Source organism: Somniosus microcephalus, chromosome 2, assembly GCF_052327205.1.
Source record: "Somniosus microcephalus isolate GS21.2 chromosome 2, FLI_Smic_1.0, whole genome shotgun sequence".
NCBI lineage: Eukaryota > Metazoa > Chordata > Chondrichthyes > Squaliformes > Somniosidae > Somniosus > Somniosus microcephalus.
The window spans coordinates 269,439,897-269,463,085 of NC_140988.1; the positions used below are offsets into that span (position 1 = coordinate 269,439,897).

At 47.3% G+C, this 23,189-nt stretch overlaps 1 protein-coding gene across 1 annotated transcript in view; it reads left to right on the forward strand.

Annotated features, from left to right (window-relative positions):
* The window catches only part of ankrd55 (ankyrin repeat domain 55), a 144,404-nt gene that overhangs the window by 24,711 nt on the left and 96,504 nt on the right, over positions 1 to 23,189 (forward strand). Inside the window, 3 exon segments of the mRNA XM_085965946.1 lie at positions 2,581 to 2,703; positions 3,866 to 3,996; positions 19,097 to 19,206. Coding sequence (XP_085822072.1) covers positions 2,581 to 2,703; positions 3,866 to 3,996; positions 19,097 to 19,206 — 364 coding nt within the window.

The window sequence follows — 23,189 nt, forward strand, 5'->3', positions numbered from 1 at the left end:
TCCCCCGCTCTGGGCTTAACTATGTTGCAGATCGAGTTTCTTAAAGGTGTGATCCTTCTTAAAGGCATGACGCCTGATTTATAGTCTACGGACCGGAAAGCGGATTGTGTCCGTTCTGTGATCGGTACGCCACACACATGAATATAAACTATGGATGGTCTCACTATCAAATCAACTCCCCAACAGCCTGCATGTTTTCTGCTGTGACATTATTGCATGTACATCATCACATTAATATCATCATCAGCAAAAGTTGATGTCAGCAATGTTTCTCATATGCACACGGTATATTAAAATTGCTTCAAGTAAGTAATCCCCTATGATAAAACAGTACAAAACGGATCAGCCGATAGCATCTGATTCAGGAACAGGAGTAGGCCATTCAGCCCATCGAACCTTCTCCACCATTCAATTAGATCATGGCTGATCTGTACCTCAATTCCATTTACCCGCCTTAGCTCCATATCCCTTGATACCCTTACCTAACAAAGCTCCAATTGTCCCAGCATAAATTCTTTTGAAGCAAAAAATTCCAGATTTCTACTACACTTTGGGAACGATCTTGCCAGCCCTGGGGAGGTGGGTTTGGAGGCTGGACTGCTGGGAAAATGGCAGAATCTGGGGGCGGGTGCCCATCCCGCCTCCATGCCATCTTCCCAGGAGGCGGGTAGCCGACCCACGCTGGGCCCTGTTTCCTGGAGGCGGGAAGGGAATTACAGCCACTTAACTGCCTGTTAACAGGTAGTTAACAGGCAGTTAAGAGGATTATCCCCATTTTTCCAACAGAGGCACGGGCTTCCTGACGTCAGGAAACCTCGCCAGAGTCACCGAGGTGAGCAGTGGGTCTGTGAGGGTCGGAGGGGTGCAAAAGTGCGCTGTGAAGGTAAGTGATGGGTGCAAGTGTGGAGAGGTAAGTATGCGAGGTGAGTGGAAAGTGATAGAAAATGTTTACTTACCTTTGTATCTTCCTCCAGGCTTCAACAGTTGGGGATGCGGAGAGTCTCGCATCTCACCGGCAGAGATGACAGATGGCTGCTGCATTTTCCGATGCAACAACCATCTCATTTCTGCTCACAAAAGAGGTCTGATGAGTCTTGAATACAAGAACTCATCAAACAACATAGAATGTCAGTGTTTGACAGCTTCACAGAGCTGTCAAACAATGACGATTCATCTGTCAAAATGTAACATCATACGCTGACGTGCTCTGCAACTGGCTTTCCCTTAATTGGCCTGCTAAGCCCGCTGGGCAGGCTTAACAAGGTCAATCAAGGGAAAATTGCGTGGGTTGGCCACAAATCGATGGAGGCGGGACGCCAAGCAGCAGTCCCGCCTCCAACGCACCCCCAGTCACAAAATTGCCCCCATAGTGTAAGGAAGAAACAGACAAGCAGTCACGAAGAAAAACACATTTTTGTCCATGAGCAATGCTACAGGAAATCAACTAGTAATTATTAATTGTGCAAAACAGCCAATGTAGGTCAAATAATGTAAATTGAAACATATTCTAAATATAAATACTATACATATTATGAATTTATAAATATGAATGTAAATAATATGTAAATAGCAGGTGATAAACAGCTATCTTAATTTATGTAGATTAATTGCATTAAGATGGTATCTAATAAAGGATAATACAAATGGTTTAATGTAGATGGCAGGAAATTAGCATGATTGTTTGTACCGTTCAGTTCCTGATGCAGCATGGCTACTTATTGCTTTGTGATGTCCAGTATTCAGTGTTAAACTGGTGTAATTCGGTGATTTCATAAAAATCAAACTACAGTCAAACTTTATTCCAAACTCTTTATCACAAACGTCTTGACTCATTTATAAAAAATGCTGTTGTTTTGGTGAAATCCAGATTATAGTCAGTTTATAGCTTTAGCCTCAGTAAGATGAATTACTGATGATTATTTTGCCCAGTATCCATGAGATTCATACACTGACGTTCTCTGTAACCGGCTTCCCCTTAATTGGCCTGCTAAGCAAGCTGGGCGGGCTTAACAAGGTCAATCAAGGTTAAATAGCATGGGTTGGCCAGAAGTCGATGGAGGTGGGACTAAAACCCGACAAGCAGCAGTCCCGCCTCCAACACGCCCCCATTGACAAAATTGCTCCCTTTGTGTAGTGTTATATTACAGCACTAGGTCTCAGTATATATGTGATGTTGAATGACCATAAACTGAAACTTTGACCATTCTGATGTTAAAACAGGCAGAATTTGATCCCACTCTGGTGTTATCCAAATAAGGAAGGGGATTATATGTGGAAACATTTGAGTTCTAAGTGTACATTTATCGGAGTTAATTTAAATGGGAACTGTATATTGAAATATGTGATAATAGACACGCAAATCATAAGGAAATATTCTAACAACTTTAGGGTTCAATTTAATACTTTATGATAAACTGCAAATATTGTAGATCTCAAGGTAAGGACAGAAGGATGGTGCAAAAATACAATCCTAATGGTTCAGTCATTTGTCATGAATAAGCAAAAATTGGTATTTCTGTAAAACTTACATTAAGTGTGTTGCTTTACTGACTGCCTCTTAATTTGTGATCCTTTTACAAGGTGATTCTGCAGAAGAAATTGACCTCACTGTGGTTTATCAGGCAGCATCCAATGGAGATGTCAACACCCTGACTGCGGTGATTCGTGAGGATCCTTCCATATTGGAATGTTGTGATAGTGAGGGTAAATATGTTATCAACACTTCTCCCATTTTAAAATTAAACTAGATTATATAATCATGCAAAATATAAATGCTACAAAAATGACTTTTAAAGCTCTCCCAATGGTTTAGTGGGTAAATGGACCAACTGGTGAGATGTGGAGCAACTCAGAGGTGTAGGTCCCTGGTCTGAACTGAATAAGCTGATGTCACCCAGGGCAACAACTGGGGTGCCATAATTGCCCTCCGTGATCATGGGCTAGGGCAGACAAATATCAGCAAGGGTGCCTGCTCCTGATTGCTATTCAGTGAGGTTAGGATCAGGCTCGGCTGCAATGCCCACTACAGTTGAATAGCCTGCCAACACTCACTGCCTAGGCACACATAAGGAATGGGTGTTTTGATGAGGTGCTGGAGACTTACTGGAACCTGTAGAACTGTAGCCCAGCAAAATTCAGCACCTTCAGGAAGAAAATTATGGGGGGAGGGTTTAAATATCACTTTAAGCTTCAGTGCTTATCAAAAAATAAAGTCCATGTTGTACCCATCAATTTTATTTATGTTCTACCTCATATACTACTACTTGCATTTATACCTTTGCACAACTCCATCCATAGATTAGTTGCTCTGAAACAGTGTGGGTAATTGGATAATTAAAGAACAATCTAAATATTAATTAAAGAGTTGGTCTTCCTAATATTTTCATTCTGTTTTCATTGTTAGTATTTTAAACAGATGGTAATTTCAATAGCTCAGTATCTGCATTTAAATAGAACATATGCAAAACACTGAAATAGAAGTTCAATTTAAGATAAACAAGACAATCTAACTGCAGAAAATATGGATTTATTAACAGAAGTGTCAAGATCAAGCAATTATTAAAATAGATGTTACTGATATAATTTACTGTTATACTCTACTGTGCACCACCCAGAAAAGTACTCCTTACTTTACAAATGTGACACTTTAGTCACAGTAATAATGGTGATAAGAATGCACATGTCTGAAGCAACAGCAGTAAAATGAAATCCTCCAGTAGCTAACAGGTTTGCAATACAATTGCAGGGAGATATCTATGGAATTTGGAGGTGACACCGTATTAGTTTATAGATAATGGAATTTTGAGATAAAGTAAAAAATTGCAGACGAAAGAAAATAGAAAGATAATTGTTTAAAAAATTTCAGGATCAACTCCATTGATGCATGCAGTATCTGGCCGCCAGCTCGATACAGTGAAGCTGCTGCTCAAGATGGGGGCTTCCATCAATACTGAAGATGCCTGTGGAAGAACTGCACTATCTTTAGCTACCTACTTGGTACAGGTTTCCTGTCATTTTATACACCTTAGTCCCAGTTTGCAATGAGTATTTACATCACAGATTCTTACATATTGATTAAGATTAGTAGGCATTTCAAAACTTGTAATATATATCTGTATGTAAATTAAAAATATCGTGCCAGATTTTGCTGGAGTGGGGCATCTTGTGGTATGCCCCATTAGTTATACTTGTTAGAACATAAGAACATAAGAAATAAGAGCAGGAGTAGGCCATACGGCCCCTTGAGCCAGCTCCATCATTCAATAAGATCATGGCTGATCATCGACCTCAACTCCACTTTCCTGCTGATCTCCATATCCCTTGATTCTCCTAGAGTCCAAAAATCTATCTATCTCAGCCTTGAATATACTCAAAGACTCCGCATTCACAGCCCTCTGGGGCAGAGAATGCCAAAGATTCACAACTCTCTGAGTGAAGAAATTCCTCCTAATCTCAGTCTTAAATGGCCTACCCCTTATCCTGAGACTACACCCCCTAGTTCTAGACACTCCAGCCAGGGGGAACAACCTCTCAGCATCTACCCTGTCAATCCCCTTCAGAATCTTGTATGTTTCAATGAGATCACCTCTCATTCTTCTAAACTCCAGAGAGTATAGGCCCATTCTACACAATCTCTCATCATAGGACAGCCCTCTCATCCCAGGAATCAATCTAGTGAACCTTTGTTGCACCGCCTCCAAGGCAAGTATATCCTTCCTTAGATAAGGAGACCAAAACTCTGCACAGTACTCTAGATGTGGTCTCAACAAGGCCCTGTACAATTGTAGCAAGACTCCCTTAGTCTTATACTGGAACCCCCTTGAAATAAAGGCCAACATGCCATCTATCTATATCCCTTTGCAGACTCTGTGTTCTCCTCACAGCTTACTGTCCCACCTAGCTTTGTATCGTCAGCAAACTTGGATACATTACACTCAGTTCCTTCATCTAGGTCATTAATATAGATTGTAAATAGCTGAGGCCCCAACACTGATGCTTGCGGCACCCCACTAGTTAGAGCCTGCCAATCTGAAAAAGATCCGTTTTTCCCTACTCTCTGTTTTCTGTCCGTTAACCAATCCTCTATCCATGCTACTATATTACCCCCAACCCCATGAGCCCTAATCTTGTGTAATAACCTTTTATGTGCCACCTTATCATGGCCTATTCCTGCTCCTATTTCTTATGTTCTTATCGAATGCCTTTTGGAAATCCAAATATACTACATCCACTGGTTCCCCTTTATCTACCCTGTTAGTTACATCCTCAAAAAACGCTAATAAATTTGTCAAACATGATTTCCCTTTCATAAAACCATGTTGACGCGGCCTAATCAAGTTATGATTTTCTAAGTGACTTGATACCACTTCCTTAACAATGGATTACAGCATTTTCCCGATGACTGATGTCAGGCTAACTGGCCTGTAGTTCCCAGTTTTTTCTCTCTCTCCTTTTTTGAATAGCGGTGTTACATTTGCAACCTTCCAATCCGCTGGGACCATTCCAGAATCTAGGGAATTTTGGAAGATCAAAACCAATGCATCCACTATCTCTTCAGCCACCTCTTTTAGAACCCTAGGATGTAGGCCATCATGTCCAGGGGATTTGTTGGCTTTTAGTCCCATTAGTTTCTCTAGTACGTTTTCTCTACTTATATTAATTACGTTAAGTTCCTCACTCTCATTAGACCCTTGGTTCCCTACCATTTTTGGTATGCTTTTTGTGTCTTCTCCTGTGAAGACAGATACAAAATATTTGTTTAAATAATTTCTCCTGTCTCAGCCTCTAAGGGACCAACGTTTACTTTTGCTACTCTTTTCCTTTTTACATACTTGTAGAAACTCTTATAATCTGCTTTTATATTTCTTGCTAGTTTTCTCTCATATTCAATTTTTTCCCTTTTTATCAATTTTTTGGTCAACCTTTGCTGGTTTCTGAAACTCTCTCAATCCTCAGGCTTACTATTCTTCTTTGCAACATTATAAGCTTCTTCTTTCAATCTAATGCTATCCTTAACTTCTTTAGTTAGCCACAGTTAGATCACTTTTCCAGTGGAGTTTTTGTTTCTCAATGGAATGTATTTTTGTTGAGATTTATGAAATATTCCTTTAAATGCTAGCCACTGCTTATCTACCGCCATAGCTTTTAATCTATTTTTCCAATCTACCTTAGCCAACTCGCCCCTCATATCTATGTACAGGAAACTCTTTTTTATCCGGCACCGATGGGACCGGCGTGGTGCTGGTTTATCAAAAAGTCCGGATTACAGAGAGGTATAGTAAAAGGTACAAGAGCCCCGTACACGGCCACAGATCCAGGCGTCCCTGTTGCATAGCAACAGGTGCAGGAACCCCGGCCACAGATCCAGGCGCCCCTGTTGCATAGCAACAGGTGCAGGAACCCCGGTTACATGGCCACAGATCCAGGAACGGCCACTAATATGAAGTAAAACTTACCTGAGCCTACTCCTGAATTTTGCTGGTTAGCAGAGATTTCCGGTTATTTAGGTGCCGGTAAATCGCAAGTTTCCTGTAATTGGCTTTATTTAAGTTTAAGACTCTAGTTTCGGACTTAGGCAGGTCCCTCTGAAAATTAACGTGAAATTCTATCATATTATGATCACTCTGCCCCAGAGGATCCTTTACTATGAGATTGCTAATTAACCCTGTCTCATTACACAATACAAGATCTAAAATAGCCTGTTCCCTGGTTAGTTCCATGACATATTGTTCTAGGAAACTGTCCCGAATGCATTCCATGAACTCGTCCTCCAATTCGATTTTCCAGTCTATATGAAGATTAAATTCCCCCAAGATTATTGCATTACCTTTGTTGCAAGCTCCTACTATTTCTTGATTAATATTCTGTCCAACAGTATAGCTACTGTTAGGTGGCCTATATACTACTCCTACCAGTGTTTTCTGCCCCTTGTTATTCCTTATCTCCACCCATACTGATTCTACTTCCTGATCTTCCGAGCCGAGATCCTTTCTCGCTACTGTCCTCATGTCATCCTTTATTATCAGGGCTACTCCGCCTCCTTTTCCATTCTGCCTGTCTTTTCGAAACGTCAAGTACCCTCGAACATTTAGTTCCTAACCATGGTCACCTTGTAATCATGTCTCTATAATGACTATTAGATCAAATCCATTTATCTCTATTTGTGCCACTAGTTCGTTTATCTTGTTACGAATGCTTTGTGCATGCAGATAAAGAGCCTTTAATTTCAATTTTTTACCATTATTCCCTGCTTTGACCTTTTTCTCTGCTGCACTGCTACCATTAAACTCTCTGTCCCTTTGTGTCACACTCTGCTTATTTTTACCCAAATCGTTATACTGCTCTATTGCCTTGACCTTTCTCTTTAAATTTCTAAATTTACCCTCACCTGACCCCCTCCCCCCCCCCCACCTTTTTTAGTTTAAAGCCCTATCTACAGCCCTAGTTATTCGATTTGCCAGGATGCTGGCCCCGGCAGAACAGTTCCCTCTTTCCCCAGTACTGGTGCCAGTGCCCCATGAATTGAAACCCCATTTTCCCACACCACTCTTTGAGCCACGCATTTAACTCTGATCTGCTTGACCCTATGCCAATTTGCGTGTGGCTCAGGTAGTAATCCAGAGATTATTACCCTTGTGGTTCTGCTTATTAATTTAGACCCTAGCTCCTCAAACTCCCTCAGCAGAACCTCATTCTTTGTTCTACCTATGTCGTTGGTTCCTACATGCACCACAACAACTGGATCCTCCCCCTCCCACTCCAAGTTCTTCTCCAGCTGCGAGGAGATATCCTTAACCCTGGCACCGGGCAGGCAACACAGCCTTCGGGACTCTCTTTCGTGGCTGCAGAGAACAGTATCTATCCCCCTGACTATACTGTCCCCACTACTACCACATTCCCTCCTTCTCCCCCCACTTGGATGGCCCCCTGTACCACAGTACTGTGATCAGTTTGCCCATCCTCCCTGCAGTCTTTTTCCTCATCCATACAGGTAGAAAGTACTTCGTACCTGTTGGACAAGGTCCAGAGCTGAGGATCCTCCATCACTACATCCTGGGTCCCCCATACATTCCTGACTCGCAGTCACACCCTCCTGTCCCTAACTACTGACGAACTCTAAAGTACTACTTAACCTAAAGGGTGTGACTGCCTCCTGGAACAAAGTGTCCAGGTAACTCTCCCCCTCCCTGATGCATCGCAATGTCTGCAGCTCGTACTCCAGCTCAACAATTCTGAGCCGAAGTTCCTCGAGTTGCAGACACTACAGATGTGGTTGCTCGGGATTGCGATGCTCTCCACAAACTCCCACATGCTACAGTTACGACACACCACCTGCCCTGCCATCTCTAACCTTGATTTATTTATTTATTAATTATTTACAGATATTATTCAATCGATATTTTAGGTTTACTGTTTGATTATTTTATTTAGTTTAAGTTATTAATTTATTAAGTACTAGCAAGTTACAGTTTCTCCGCTCTTAATTTAACCTCTTCCCTCACTTCGAGAGCAAAAAAGAGCTATAATACTCACCAACCAATCACCTACCTGCTCTCCTGTGACATTACTCTCTGATGTTGTTTTTGAATCGGAGCCTCGCCGCTGCCGCTGCTTTATTTCAGGTCCACTCTCGGGCCGCTCTTTATCCTCTCGCCTCTGCCGCTGCTTTAATTCAAGTCCACTCTCAGACCGCTCTTTATCCTCTCCCCGCTGCTTTAATTCAGGTCCGCTCTCGGGCCGCTCTTTATCCTCTCGCCGCTGCCGCTGCTTTATTTCAGGTCCACTCTTTATCCTCTCGCCGCTGTCGCTGCTTTAATTCAGGTCCACTCTCGGGCCACTCTTTATCCTCTCGCCGCTGCTTTATTTCAGGTCCGCTCTCAGGCTGCTCTTTATCCTCTCGCCGCTGCCGCTGCTTTATTTCAGGTCCACTCTTTATCCTCTCGCCGCTGCCGCTGCTTTATTTCAGGTCCACTCTTTATCCTCTCGCCGCTGCCGCTGCTTTAATTCAAGTCCACTCTCGGACCGCTCTTTATCCTCTCCCCGCTGCTTTAATTCAGGTCCGCTCTCGGGCCGCTCTTTATCCTCTCGCCGCTGTCGCTGCTTTAATTCAGGTCCACACTCGGGCCGTTCTTTATTCTCTCGCCGCTGCCGCTGCTTTATTTCAGGTCCACTCTTTATCCTCTCGCCGCTGTCGCTGCTTTAATTCAGGTCCACACTCGGGCCGCTCTTTATCCTCTCGCCGCCGCTGCTACTTTGTTTATGCACTTTTAGGTTTAAAAAAAAATTGCCCACAAAGTTACTGGAAGTGCAAGCTGCTAATGGCGCAGTGAGGGCAACAGGGCATCTGGGACCTTGGTGAACAATGGGACACACTGTGTATCTCATTAACCAATGAGATTAAAGGATTGAAAAATAAACAGACTGAGAAGGAGAGTGAATTAGAGTGGGTGAATTCAATGTCAAAACAGGTACAGAAAGAGAAATAAAGAGAGGGAAAGAAAGATTAGATTAAAAGAGAGAAAAAAGAGGCAGAAAGGAAAAGCATTTAAAAAAAAAAATTGACATTTTTAAAATCTCCTAAAACATTTCACAACCTGTAGGAATGAGACTCCACACTTATAATTGTTTACTTTCTCGGCAAGAGAGGTAACAATTATCACATCGTTAAAAGGGTACCTATGCTATTAATTACAGGACTTACCTTTCTGTGGCGAGTTTAATGGACAATTACGGTGCAAATGCAGCAACTTCATGAAAATCACGAGGAGGTTGAGCGTGAGATGCTGTTTATATGAAGCTAATAGCAGAGCGGCACAAATCATCCAGCAACCTGTGGCAATCTGTAATTGACGGGGTATCTCTTCCTCGCTATAAATTGCTGGCCGATTTGTGCATTCATAATGACATTCAGATGCCGTTATTTTTTCAGCAAAACCTGGCCCAATATGTTTGGTGTATTTCCTGTCCACAAAACCTTATTTCCTGTTATCATGCTTGTGTGACACTCTTGTGTCAACATTTTCCATTATAAATTCCTATGTCCATGTTTATAATGGAAGTAAACTTGTCACACTTGTCAACTTTGCATCTCCCATGTCCTCAGCTTGCACTGCAGAGAAACTCCTATGCTCCAAACAATTCTACATCTCTGCTTCCCAAATTGCAGTATGCTTTGCTATTTAATTATAAATCATAATATGAAATCAAAATATTATATGAAAAAATAAGGACAAAATGAATGTCTTTAAAATAGGAACTGAATTACGTCTGCACATCCTGATACAATAATTCCTGACCCTCTAATCCTGCTTCACTTGAGTCCCTGTGTGCAACACTACAGGAGATCGGCTAGCCATAAAAATACATTATCTGATTAGTATCCAGTGAATTTTATATTTCAACCCAATTACAGAAGGTGTATAAATAGCTTAAAATATAGTACTTCGCAACGGCAACGGACATGGCAACGGCACACCCAGTTGGCCCTGCAAAGTCCTCCTCATCAACATCTGGGGACTTGTGCCAAAATTGGGAGAGTTGTCCCACAGACTAGTCAAGCAACAGCCTGACATAGTCATACTCACAAAATCATACCTTTCAGCCAACATCCCAAACTCCTCCATCACCATCCCTGTTCCACCAGCAGGACAGATCCACCAGGGGTGGTGGCACAGCAGTATACTGTCAGGAAGGAGTGGCCCTGGGAGTCCTCAACATTGACTCCAGACCCCATAAAGTCTCATGGCTTCAGGTCAAACATGAGCAAGGAAACCTCCTGCTGATTACCACCTACTGCCCACCCTCAGCTGACGAATCAGTACTCTTCCATGTTGAACACCACTTGGAAGAAGCACTGAGAGCAGCAAGGGCACAGAATGTACTCTGGGTGGGGGACTTCAATGTCCATCACCAAGAGTGGCTCGGTAGCAGCACTACTGACCGAGTTGGCCGAGTCCTGAAGGACATAGCTGCCAGTCTGGGCCTGCGACAGGTGGTGAGAGAACCAACACGAGGGAAAAACCTACTTGATCTCGTCCTCACCAATCTACCTGTCACAGGTGCATCTGTCCATGACAGTATTGGTAGCAGTGACCACCGCACAGTCATTGTGGAGACAAAGTCCCGTCTTCACACTGAGGACACCCTCCATCGTGTTGTGTGGCACTACCACCGTGTTAAATGGGACAGATTCAGAACAGATCTAGCAGCTCAAAACTGGGCATCCATGAGGCGCTGTGGGTCATCAGCAGCAGCAGAATTGTATTCCACTACAATCTGTAACCTCATGGCCCGGCGTGATGAAATATTCCATTCATCACTGCCTGTGACTGTGGTTGGTTTCAGGTTTCCCCTCATCATTGTATTGCCTGTGACTGTGGTTGGTTTCAGGTTTCTCCTCACCATTGTATTGTATATTGGAATGTATGGAATGTGTTGTGTGTAGGGCTCCGCCCATACCTGGCCTCTATGTAAGCCAGCTCAGTCTGGCCTCATATCCAGTACTGCAGAGCTCCAGATGGAAGATACCTCTCTCCACTGCGTGTTATCTTCTAAGTTAATAAAAGCCTTGTTTTGTTTCGCTAACATCGAGTCTCGGGATTATTGAGGCACATCAATTTTATTAACTTATTTTTCAACACAATGGATCAACTCCTGAAACCCGAACGTTTGGATTTGGATCAGCATGCTCCGGACGCATCAGCACGCTTCGGTCACTGGTTTATGTGTATGGAATTCTTCCTGGACAATTCCGCAGCCGTCAAAGACGCTACGGACGCTGCGAGTATGAAACTCGGAATTCTGCGGAATTGGGTAAGCCACCGGGTTTACCCCCTCATCCAAGACGCCGACACGTACCTGGCCGCCTGCGACATCTTAAAGGCGCATTACCAGCAGCCTACGAATGAGGTGTATGCTAGGCATCTGCTCGCCACTCGCGCACAGCGACCTGGGGAATCGGTGGAGGAGTTCCTAGGCACCCTGAAAATGCTTGGCAAAGACTGCAAGTGCCGAGATGTAAAAGCCGCAGTGTACACCGACGAGCTTGTTCGCGATGCCTTTATCACAGGCCTCAGCTCCACTTACATCCGGCAAAGACTGCTGGAAAAAACGGGATTGGACCTGAAACAGGCTGCGGACACCGCGCGATCCCTGGATGTGGCCCAGAGAAACTCGGACGCCTACTCTTCAGCCCGCGCCGTCCACGCCGCCACGTGTGCACCAAGGGCGCCGCCATCTTGGAAGGCATCTTCCCCGCCCGGCAGCCCGACACCGTCGGGGCCCCGCTCTCCCCCCAGAAGCCCTACGACAGCCGCGACGCGTCGGGGACCCAACTGCTACTTCTGCGGGCAGCCAAAGCACACCAGAAACCTGTGCCCGGCGAAAGGCACCACCTGCTTTAAGTGCGGTAAGAAGGGGCACTTCGGGAAGGTGTGCAGAGGGAACCCCGCCGGAAAACCAAAACCCGCCACCGCCGCGTGTGCGCCGTGGGAGCGGCCATCTTGGACGCCATCTTGCCCGACCTCGTGGGGTCCGCCATCTTGTGAGCAGACAGCGTGGACGCCATCTTGTCTCGATCAGGGCCCTACAGTGGCATCGGTCACAGTGGACCAGACCAGGCCCCACCCGCTATCCAAATCAATGGTGGACATCGAGGTAAACGGGTGCGGGGTTAAATGTTTAATTGACAGTGGAAGCATGGAGAGTTTTATCCACCCTGAACTGGCACAACAACTCTCCCTAAAGGTGGTCCCTACTCGGGGTACCATCTCTATGGCTGATAAAACCCAGACATCGACCATTCTGGGTTACTGCACGGTACAATTGTCCGTTAACGGGACTGTATACGATAATTTTAAAGTATTAATCATGAAGAATCTATGCGCGAGCGTGATCTTGGGCCTGGATTTCTAGTGCAACCACCAAAGCATCACGCTCAAGTACGGTGGGTCCCAGCCGCCCCTCACAGTGTGCGGCCTGGCTACCCTGAAGGTAAAGCCGCCTTCGTTATTTGCGAACATTACCCCTAACTGCCGGCCAATAGCGACCAAAAGCAGGAGGTACAGCTGGGAGGACAGGCGGTTTATCGCGACCGAGGTAGACAGGCTCCTGAAAGAGCGCATTATTGAATGCAGCAATAGCCCGTGGCGCGCCCAAGTGGTGGTGGTAAGGGGTAGCGAGAAGAAACGGATGGTGATCGACTATAGCCAAACGATCAACAGGTACACCCAACTAGACGCCTACCCGCTACCCCGCATATCAGAAATGGTGAACCAAATCGCCCAATACCGGGTGTTCTCCACCATCGACCTCAAGTCAGCGTACCACCAGCTCCCTATCAGACCAGAGGACTGCCCGTACACCGCCTTCGAGGCGAACGGACGCCTCTACCAATTCCTCAGAGTCCCCTTTGGGGTGACGAATGGGGTCTCGGTCTTCCAGAGGGAGATGGATCGCATGGTCGATGACCACCACTTGCAGGCAACCTTCCCCTACCTCGACAACGTCACCATCTGCGGTCACAACCAGCAGGATCACGACTCGAACCTCGAGAGGTTCCTGAAAACCGCACAAAAACTCAACCTCACCTACAACGAGGACAAGTGCATTTTCAACACCACGTGCCTCTGCATACTAGGCAGCGTGGTGGAGAATGGGGAAATCGGACCAGACCCCGACCGATTGCGCCCCCTACGGGAGCTGCCCCTGCCCAACACTCCCAAAGCCCTGAAAAGGTGCCTGGGGTTATTTTCTTATTATTCCCAATGGGTCCCCAACTACTCCGACAAAGCCCGCCCCCTCTTGAAAGCATCCTCTTTTCCGCTCTCTGCTGAGGCCCACGCCGCCTTCAAAAGCATTAAGCAGGATATTGAGCGGGCCACGCTACAGGCAGTGGACGAGAACACTCCATTTCAAGTGGAAAGTGATGCGTCTGACTTTGCCTTGGCGGCCACCCTCAACCAGGCGGGGCGGCCTGTAGCTTTCTTCTCGAGGACCCTCCAAGGGCCCGAGATCAGACACTCCTCCGTGGAAAAGGAGGCCCAAGCCATCGTGGAGGCAGTGCGCCACTGCCTAGCCGGCAAACGCTTCACCCTACTTACCGACCAGCGGTCGGTAGCGTTTATGTTCAATAATAAACAGAGGGGGAAGATCAAAAATGATAAGATTCTTAGGTGGCGGATCGAGCTCTCCACCTTCGAGTATGACATCATTTACCGGCCAGGGGCCCTTAACGAATCCCCAGATGCCCTCTCACGAGGGATGTGTGCCAGCGCCACCGGGGATCGGCTACAGACCCTCCACAACGACCTCTGCCACCCAGGGGTCACGCGGCTGTTCCACTTCACAAAGTCCCGCAACTTACCCTACTCGATTGAGGAAGTTCGGTCTCTGACCAGGAACTGCCGCACTTGCGCTGAGTGCAAGCCTCGGTTCTACCACCCTGATAGAGCCCACTTAATCAAAGCTACACGGCCCTTTGAGCGGCTCAGCTTAGATTTCAAGGGCCCCCTCCCGTCCGTCGACCGCAATGTTTACTTCCTGAACATTGTGGACGAATACTCCCGGTTCCCATTCGCCTTCCCCTGCCCAGACATGACCAGCGCCACGGTCATTAAATGCCTCAACAGCCTGTTCTGCCTGTTCGGTATGCCGAGCTACATCCACACGGATAGGGGGGCGTCCTTCATGAGTGAAGAGCTACGCCAGTACATGCTGTCCAGGGGTATCGCCACGAGCCGTACCACCAGCTACAACCCCCGGGGTAACGGTCAAGTCGAGCGAGAGAACGGGACAGTATGGAAAGCAGTCACTCTAGCTCTAAGGACCAAGGGCCTCCCTATCTCCCGCTGGCAGGAAGTCCTCTCAGATGTGCTCCATTCGATACGGTCGCTATTGTGTACTGCCACTAATGCCACGCCTCATGAACGAATGTTTAGCTTTCCCCGGAAATCCACCTCAGGCTCTCCACCCCAGGTCCGGTATTCGTGCGAAGGCATGTGAGGGGCCATAAGACGGACCCTCTCGTGGAGCCAGTGCACCTACTCCACGCCAACCCCCAATACGCGTATGTCCGGCACGCCGACGGAAGGGAGGACACCGTGTCAATAAAAGACGTCGCCCCAGCCGGTAACGACAACAACCACGGCAATAGCAGCAACAACGACCACAGCAACTCTTAACCACCCACTACTCTTTCATCACCCCCGGAAGAACATCGACCAACGGCACCCCCACCAACTACCCCTTCAACAACCCTGGCGGCACCCCCGGCAGAGACCCAGGAGGCCACCGGGGACACCCAGCCGACACCCGCGACACCACAACAGCCACGTCGGTCGCAGAGGACTACCAAACCCCCGAACAGACTAAATCTATAGAAGGGGTGAATGTGATGAAATATTCCATTCATCACTGCCTGTGACTGTGGTTGGTTTCAGGTTTCCCCTCATCATTGTATTGCCTGTGACTGTGGTTGGTTTCAGGTTTCTCCTCACCATTGTATTGTATATTGGAATGTATGGAATGTGTTGTGTGTAGGGCTCCGCCCATACCTGGCCTCTATGTAAGCCAGCTCAGTCTGGCCTCATATCCAGTACTGCAGAGCTCCAGATGGAAGATACCTCTCTCCACTGCGTGTTATCTTCTAAGTTAATAAAAGCCTTGTTTTGTTTCGCTAGCATCGAGTCTCGGGATTATTGAGGCACATCACCCGGCATATCCCTCACTCTACCATTACCACCAAGCCAGGGGACCCTGGTTTAATAAGGAGTGTAGTACAGCATGGCAGCAACAGCACCAGGCGTACCTAAAAATGAGGTGCCAACCTGGGGAAGCTGCAACTCAGGACTACATGCATGCTAAAAAGCGGAAGCAGCATGCTACATACAGGGCTAAGCAATCCCACAATCAACGGATCAGATCAAAGCTCTGCAGTCCTGCCACATCCAGTCGTGAATGGTGGTGGACCATTAAACAACTAACGAGAGGAGGAGGCTCCATGAATATCCCCATCCTCAATTATGGTGGAGCCCAGCACATGAGTGCAAACGACAAGGCTGAAGCGTTTACAACCATCTTCAGCCAGAAGTGCCGAGTGGATGATCCATATCAGCCTCCTCCTGAGGTCTCCACCATCATAGAAGCCAGTCTTCAGCCAATTCAATTCACTCCACGTGATATCAAGAAACAGCTGAGTGCACTGGATACAGCAAAGGCTATGGGCCCTGACAACATCCCAGCTATCGTGCTGAAGACTTGTGCTCCAGAACTAGCCGCGCCTCTTGCCAAGCTGCTCCAGTACAGCTACAACACTGGCATCCATCCGACAATGTGGAAAATTGCCCAGGTATGTCCTGTCCACAAAAAGCAGGACAAATCCAACCCGCCCAATTACCGCCCCATCAGTCTATTCACAATCATCAGCAAAGTGATGGAAGGTGTCATCGACAGTGCTATCAAGCGGCACTTACCAATAACCTGCTCACTGATGCCCAGTTTGGGTTCCGCCAAGACCACTCGGCTCCCGACTTCATTATAGCCTTGGTCCAAACATGAACAAAGGAGCTGAATTCCAGAGGTGAGGTGAGAGTGACTGCCCTTGACATCAAGGCAGCATTTGACCGAATGTGGCATGAAGGAGCCCTAGTAAAACTGAAGTCAATGGGAATTGTGGGGGGGGGGGTGGGAACTCACCACTGGCTGCAGTCATACCTAGCACAAAGGAAGATGGTTGTGGTTGTCGGAGGTCAATCATCACAGCCCCAGGACATTGCTGCTGGAGTTCCTCAGGGCAGTGTCCTAGGCCCAACCATCTTCAGCTGCTTCATCAATGACCTTCCCTCCAACATAAGGTCAGAAATGGGGATGTTCGCTGATGACTGCACAGCGTCATTCACAACTCCTCAGATAATGAAGCAGTCCATGCCCGCATGCAACAAGACCTGGATGACATTCAGGCTTGGGCTGATAAGTGGCAGGTAACATTCATGCCACAGAAGTGCCAGGCAATGACTATCTCCAACAAGCGAGAGTCTAACCACCGCCCCTTGAAATTCAACGGCATTAGCATTACCGAATCCCCCATCAACATCCTGGGAGTCACCATTGACCAGAAACTTAACTGGACCAGCCACATAAATACTGTGGCAACGAGAGCAGGTCAGAGGCTAGGTATTCTGCGGCGAGTGTCTCACTTCCTGACTCCCCAAAGCCTTTCTACCATCTACAAGGCACAAGTAAGGAATGCGATGGAATACTCTCCACTTGCCTGGATGAGTGCAGCTCCAACAACACTCAAGAAGCTCGACACCATCCAAGACAAAGCAGCCCGCTTGATTGGCACCCCATCTACCACCATAAACATTCACTCCCTCCACCACCGGCATACCGTGGCTGCAGTGTGTATCATCCTACAAGATGCACTGCAGCAACTCGCTAAGGCTTCTTCGGCAGCACCTCCCAAACCCGCGACCTCTTCTACCTAGAAGGACAAGGGCAGCAGGCGCATGGGAACACCACCACCTCCAAAGTTCCCCTCCAAGTCACACACCATCCTGACTTAGAAGTATATCGCTGATCCTTCATCGTCGCTGGGTCAAAATCCTGGAACTCCCTAGCTAACAGCACTGTGGGAGTACCTTCACCATACGGACTGCAGTGGATCAAGAAGACGGCTCACCACCACCTTCTCAAGGGCAATTAGGGATGGGCAATAAATGCTGGCCTTGCTAGCAACACCCACATCCCATGAACGAATAAACTTCAATTTTCCTGTATTCTAATTGGTCAGGATAGGGCTGAACATCCACAAACCCGCTCGCCACCGTAACTCTGGCGGAGCAGAATTTGCATCTCGTTGGTGAGCTGGAAGTCTGAATCCACCACAACTTCTGAGATCAGGCCATTAGCGTATAATAGGTGGGCATAGCACCAGTGTGGTGCATGTTGGGCACCCGCTGGGGAGCGAACAAAACGCAGCACTTGAAAGCAGCACGTAAGGCTGGCCGGACTAGCCTAAAACTGCAGATAATTTTTTAATTGGCCCCCTTTCTACAAGTGCTAATTTCAAGTGGTAGCCTTTTATCATAACCCTGGCCTGGAATAGCTTTTAGGCCTCACTTACACCACTCCAGTGAATTGGATGCTAGTATCTTGCCAGCGTCCATTATGTTCAGGGCTCGGGAGGTGGGAGCAGTGGGAAATCCAGCGGATGATGATTATTCCACTGGTCCTATTTTTGGGCAGACCCAACTTTCACCCGCCCTTGCCCCCATAAGAAACTTCCACCACCCTGCACCTCAGACAGAGAACTGCCATTAGCAGGTCCTAAGGAAGGAGATACTTGCTTTAGAGGGGATAAAATGAAGGTTCACTAGATTGATTTCTGGGATGAGAGGGCTGTCCTTTGAGGAGAGATTGTGTATAATGGGTCTATATTCTCTGAAGTTTAGAAGAATGAGAGGTGATCTCATTGAAACATATAAAATTCTTAGAGGGCGTAACAGGGTAGATGCTGAGAAGCTGTTTCCCCTGGTTGAAGAGTCTAGAACTAGGGGTCATAGTCTCAGGATAAGGGGTTGTCCATTTAGGACTGAGATAAGGAGAAATTTCTGCACTCAGAGGGTTGTGAGTATCTGGAATTCTCTACACCAGAGGGCCATGGATGCTCAGTTGATGAGTATATTCAGGAGTGAGATCGATAGATTTTTGGGCACGAAGGAAATCAAGGTATATGGGGATAGGGCGGGAAAGTAGAGTTGAGGTCGAAGATCAGCCATGATCTTATTGAATGGCGGAGCAGGCTCGAGTGGCCATATGGCCTACTCCTGCTTCTATTTCTTATGTTCTTATGTCCTGACTCATTTTTGGCTCCTGCCAGTCATGGCCCACGAGAATCCTGAATCAGGTACAATCCTCGTCCCAAGAAAATTAAGCAAATTTTAGTTTCTTTTACAATCAACTGCTATACAGCATTATTGAAAGGCAGGCTAGTACTCTATTTTTTAGATATTCACTAGTTCTCAAAGATTGAAAAGTAAAAGCATACAAGTTGAACATTAATAGGAGAAAGCAAATTGACAAATATTTTCATTTTCAGGGCTGGCTAGATGGATGTGTAACATTGCTGCGAAATGGTGCCAAGCAAAATATCCCAGATAAAAATGGAAGACTACCCCTTCATGCAGCTACTGCTGAAAACAATGTCAGGTAAAGATATTCTTTTGTATTTACAAACTGAAACAAGAGACAGATGCATCATATGACATTCCTTTGTTATTTTAACAGAACCCATTTAAGGGAGGGGAAAAATGAAAGGACAAACTTATTTTGGTTATAAGTTAAATTAATGTTTGTTTTAATGTCAATGTGTAAGGTGGGCCTCGGATAGCCGATGGAGACTGGAATTTCACATAACTGGCAGTTTAACGGTTAATATTTGAAATGGAATTTGTATACCATTATCAATTTATCAGAAACACTTGAAATATTTTGTTTTCAGAATAATAATACTTAGGTCATTTGCCATTTACTGAGTGTATAGTCCCCGATAATTCACTGACCCTCTGAGAGACTGGGGATGCGGGATGTCCTGACATAGGGGCCTAGAAATTCGTTGCGTAGCACCCGTTTTTTTAATCATGGGGTAAAAATTCATTAGCGACCATTTTGGGTTGTTAACATCGCCTGGGCGCTAAATTTAGTGCCAGTTGAAAAGTAGCGCGGTGATCGCTAACTTCAGTTTTAGCGCCCCAAGAGGGAGGTGGAGCACTAATTCAAGCGCTCCACTTCCTCCTTAGAGCGCTAACCCCGAATATTGTGGCGGTGTGTTCTGCAGCGCTACGCACTGGGCTACATAGCGCTGCCACGTGGGAGGGCTCTTCCCCTCATTAAAGGGGAGGGCCCAAGGCTACAACTCTGCGGGGCCCTACCTGGACCACTGGGGTGCCGTGCCAACAGCCCGGCACTCAAGAGGAGTGCCGGGCTGACAGATCGCGGCACGGACATCACATTCAAAGATGCAACGGGCCACGACAAGTCGGACGATTTTTTTCCCCCGCCCACCACATCCCACTTAGTTAGCGCGCTGCAAGCCTCCTGCCCGCCCCCTGAATTGGTCGCTGTCATCACCCGTCACAGATTCAGGAGACACGGGCCAATTTTGCAGGCAAAAACGGGGCGTTGTGCACGGTGATGATGTCATCATCGCCTTCGCAGCGGAGCACTACCAGTTACCGCCGGCGCTAAACTCGCAGGGGTGCTAACAAGAGGCGCAAATGCACCGAATTTCTAGCCCATAGAATGGTTACAGCACCGAAGGAGGCCATTCGGCCCGTTGAGCCCGTGTCGGCTCTCTGCAAGAGCACTTCAGCTAGTCCCACTCCCCCGCCCTTTCCCCGTGGCCCGGCAACATTTTTTCCTTCAAGTACTTATCCAATTCTCTTTTGAAAGCCACGATTGAATCTGCCTCCACCACCCTTTCAGGCAGTGCATTCCAGATCCTAACCACTCGCTGCGTAAAAACTTTTTTCCTCACGTTGCTTTTGGTTCTTCTGCCAATCACCTTAAATCTGTGTCCTCTGGTTCTCAACCCTTCCGCCAATGGGAACAGTTTTTCTCTATCTACTCTGTCTAGACCCCTCATGATTTTGAACACCTCTATCAAATCTCTTCTCAACCTTCTCTGTTCTATGGAGAACAACCCCAGCTTCTCCAGTCTATCCACGTAACTGAAGTCTCTCAGAGGGAGGAGGAGGTGGGGAGAAGGGCTCTCAGCAGGAGGCCTTACCCACCTAGGGTACTCCGAGAGCAATTCTCTTACCTCAACCTGAGCCAGGAGCAGTGTGTGAGGCATCTACGCTTTACGAATGAGGTGCACACAGAACTCTGTCACCTCTTGCAACCAGACCTACAGCCTCACTCCAGGGCAAGGACAGCGGTGCCAGTGGCTGTGAAGGTGACCGTGACTCTGAATTTCTTCACATCGGGATCCTTCCTGGCTGGAGCAGGTGACATCTGTAACATCTTACAGTTCGCCGTCCACTGCTGCATAAGAGAGGTGACAGATGCTCTTTATGCCAGGAGAGGGGACTTCACTGTCTTCTCTAGAGAGAAACAGACCGGGCATGCACATGGTTTTGCCAGGATAATGGACTACTCAATGGATCAGGGCACCAGCACAGCACAGCACATCATGATGATGAATGCCCAGTATCCTGGCAGCAGTCATGATGCTTTTATTCTGTGCCAGTCCGCTGTTTCCTCAGTCTTTGAGACACTAAGACAAACCATAGGGTGGCAACTGGGTGACAAGGGCTATCCATTGACCATCTGGCTGATGGCTCCACTCAGCAACCCAACCACATGTGGCTAGCATGCGTACCACGAGAGCCATGCTGCCACACGAAACATCGTAGAGCCGATCATTGGCGTCCTTAAACAATGGTTTCGCTGCCTGGACCGCACTGGAGGAGCCATACATTCACCGGAGCATCTGTCCCGATTCATTGTGGTCTGCTGTATCCTCCATAACCTCACCATCATGAGGGTACAGCCCTTGCCACCAGGGATACAGCCACCAGCTTGGGAGGAAGAGGAAGAGGAGAAGGAAGGAGGAGGAGGAAGAGGAGGAGGTGGAAGAGGAGAAAGCAGAAGTGGAGGAGGAGGAAGCAGAAGTGGAGGAAGAAGAAGCAGAAGGACGGAGGCAACCCAGACCTTTCTGCCCGGGATATCAGGGATCGAATCATACGCCTGCGGTACGAGTGAACACAATCCCAATTCCCCATTCAACATTAGTCCCACACCTTACTGACCATCACAGCGTCCTCTTGGCCACAATGCTGAAATAAAAGCCACCACAAAGCAAACTTTCCAATCCAACGTTATCCATATATGCATCCAATATTACATCAAAAAATTAATCACCCTTGTACATTTCCTTAGTGACTGTCTTGCGTGTGCATTTGCCTATCCTAGTGCTCCTACGCAGTGCTGCCCCAGTGGCTGCAACATGGCTGGTGGAAGGCTGCTGACTTTCAGTGGGGGAGACTGCAGATGGCCTTGTAGGATGACCTTGCGGATCTCTGGGCCTAGAAGGCCCGGCATGGACTGCACCACCTTGGCATGGGCGGCACCAGTCTGGGCTGGCTGGCTGACAGGCAACAGCAAGGGCCCTGGTGGAGTGGCAGTGTTGGGAGGATGAATGCTGTTATCCTGAGAGAGGACAGCAGGGTAGTCGCCACGTATCCATTGCCACTCCCCCAGTGCAACATCTATATCAATGATTTGGATGAGGGGACTAAATGTAACACTTCCAAATCTGCTGATGATACAAAGCTAGGTTTCAGTGTCAGTTGTGAAGAGGCTTCAAGGGGATCTCGACAGGCTCAGTGAGTGGGCGAGAACATGGCAGATGGAATATAATGCGGATAAATGTGAAGTTATCCACTTTGGTAGAAAAAACAGAAATGCAGAGTATTTCCTAAATGGTGAAAGATTGGGGAATGCAGATGCTCAAAGGGACCTGGGTGTCCTTGTACATGAGTCACTGAAAGTGAATGTGTAGGTGCAACAAGCCATTAGAAAGGCAAATGGTATGCTGGCCTTCATTTTAATAGGATTTGAGTACAGGAGTAAAGAAGTCTTACTCCAATTATATTCTCCTTCTTAGGCAGTCCCTCAGAACCGAGGATGACTTGCTTCCACATTAAAAATGAGTTTGCAGGTGACTGATGAGTCCAATGCGGGACCTAGTCTCTGTCACAGGTGGGGCAGACGGTGGTTGAAGGGGCAGGTGGGTGGGGTGCTTGGGTTGACGTGCGCTCCTTGCGCTGCCTGCGCTTGGCTTCCGCTTGCTCCCGGCAAAGAGACTCGAGGTGTTCGGCGCCTTCCCGGATGCTTCTTCTCCACTTTGTGCGGTCTTGGGCCAGGGATTCACAGGTGTCGGTGGGGATGTTACACTTTTTTAAGGAGGCTTTGAGGGTGTCCTTGAAGCGTTTCCTCTGCCCACCTGGGGCTCTCTTGCCGTGCTGGAGCTCCGAGTAGAGCGTTTGTTTTGGGAGTCTCGTATCGGGCATGCGGACAATGTGACCCGTCCATCGGAGCTGATCGAGCGTGGTCAAAGCTTCGATGCTAGGGATGTTGGCCTGAGCAAGAACACTGACGTTGGTGCACCTATCCTGTCAATGGATTTG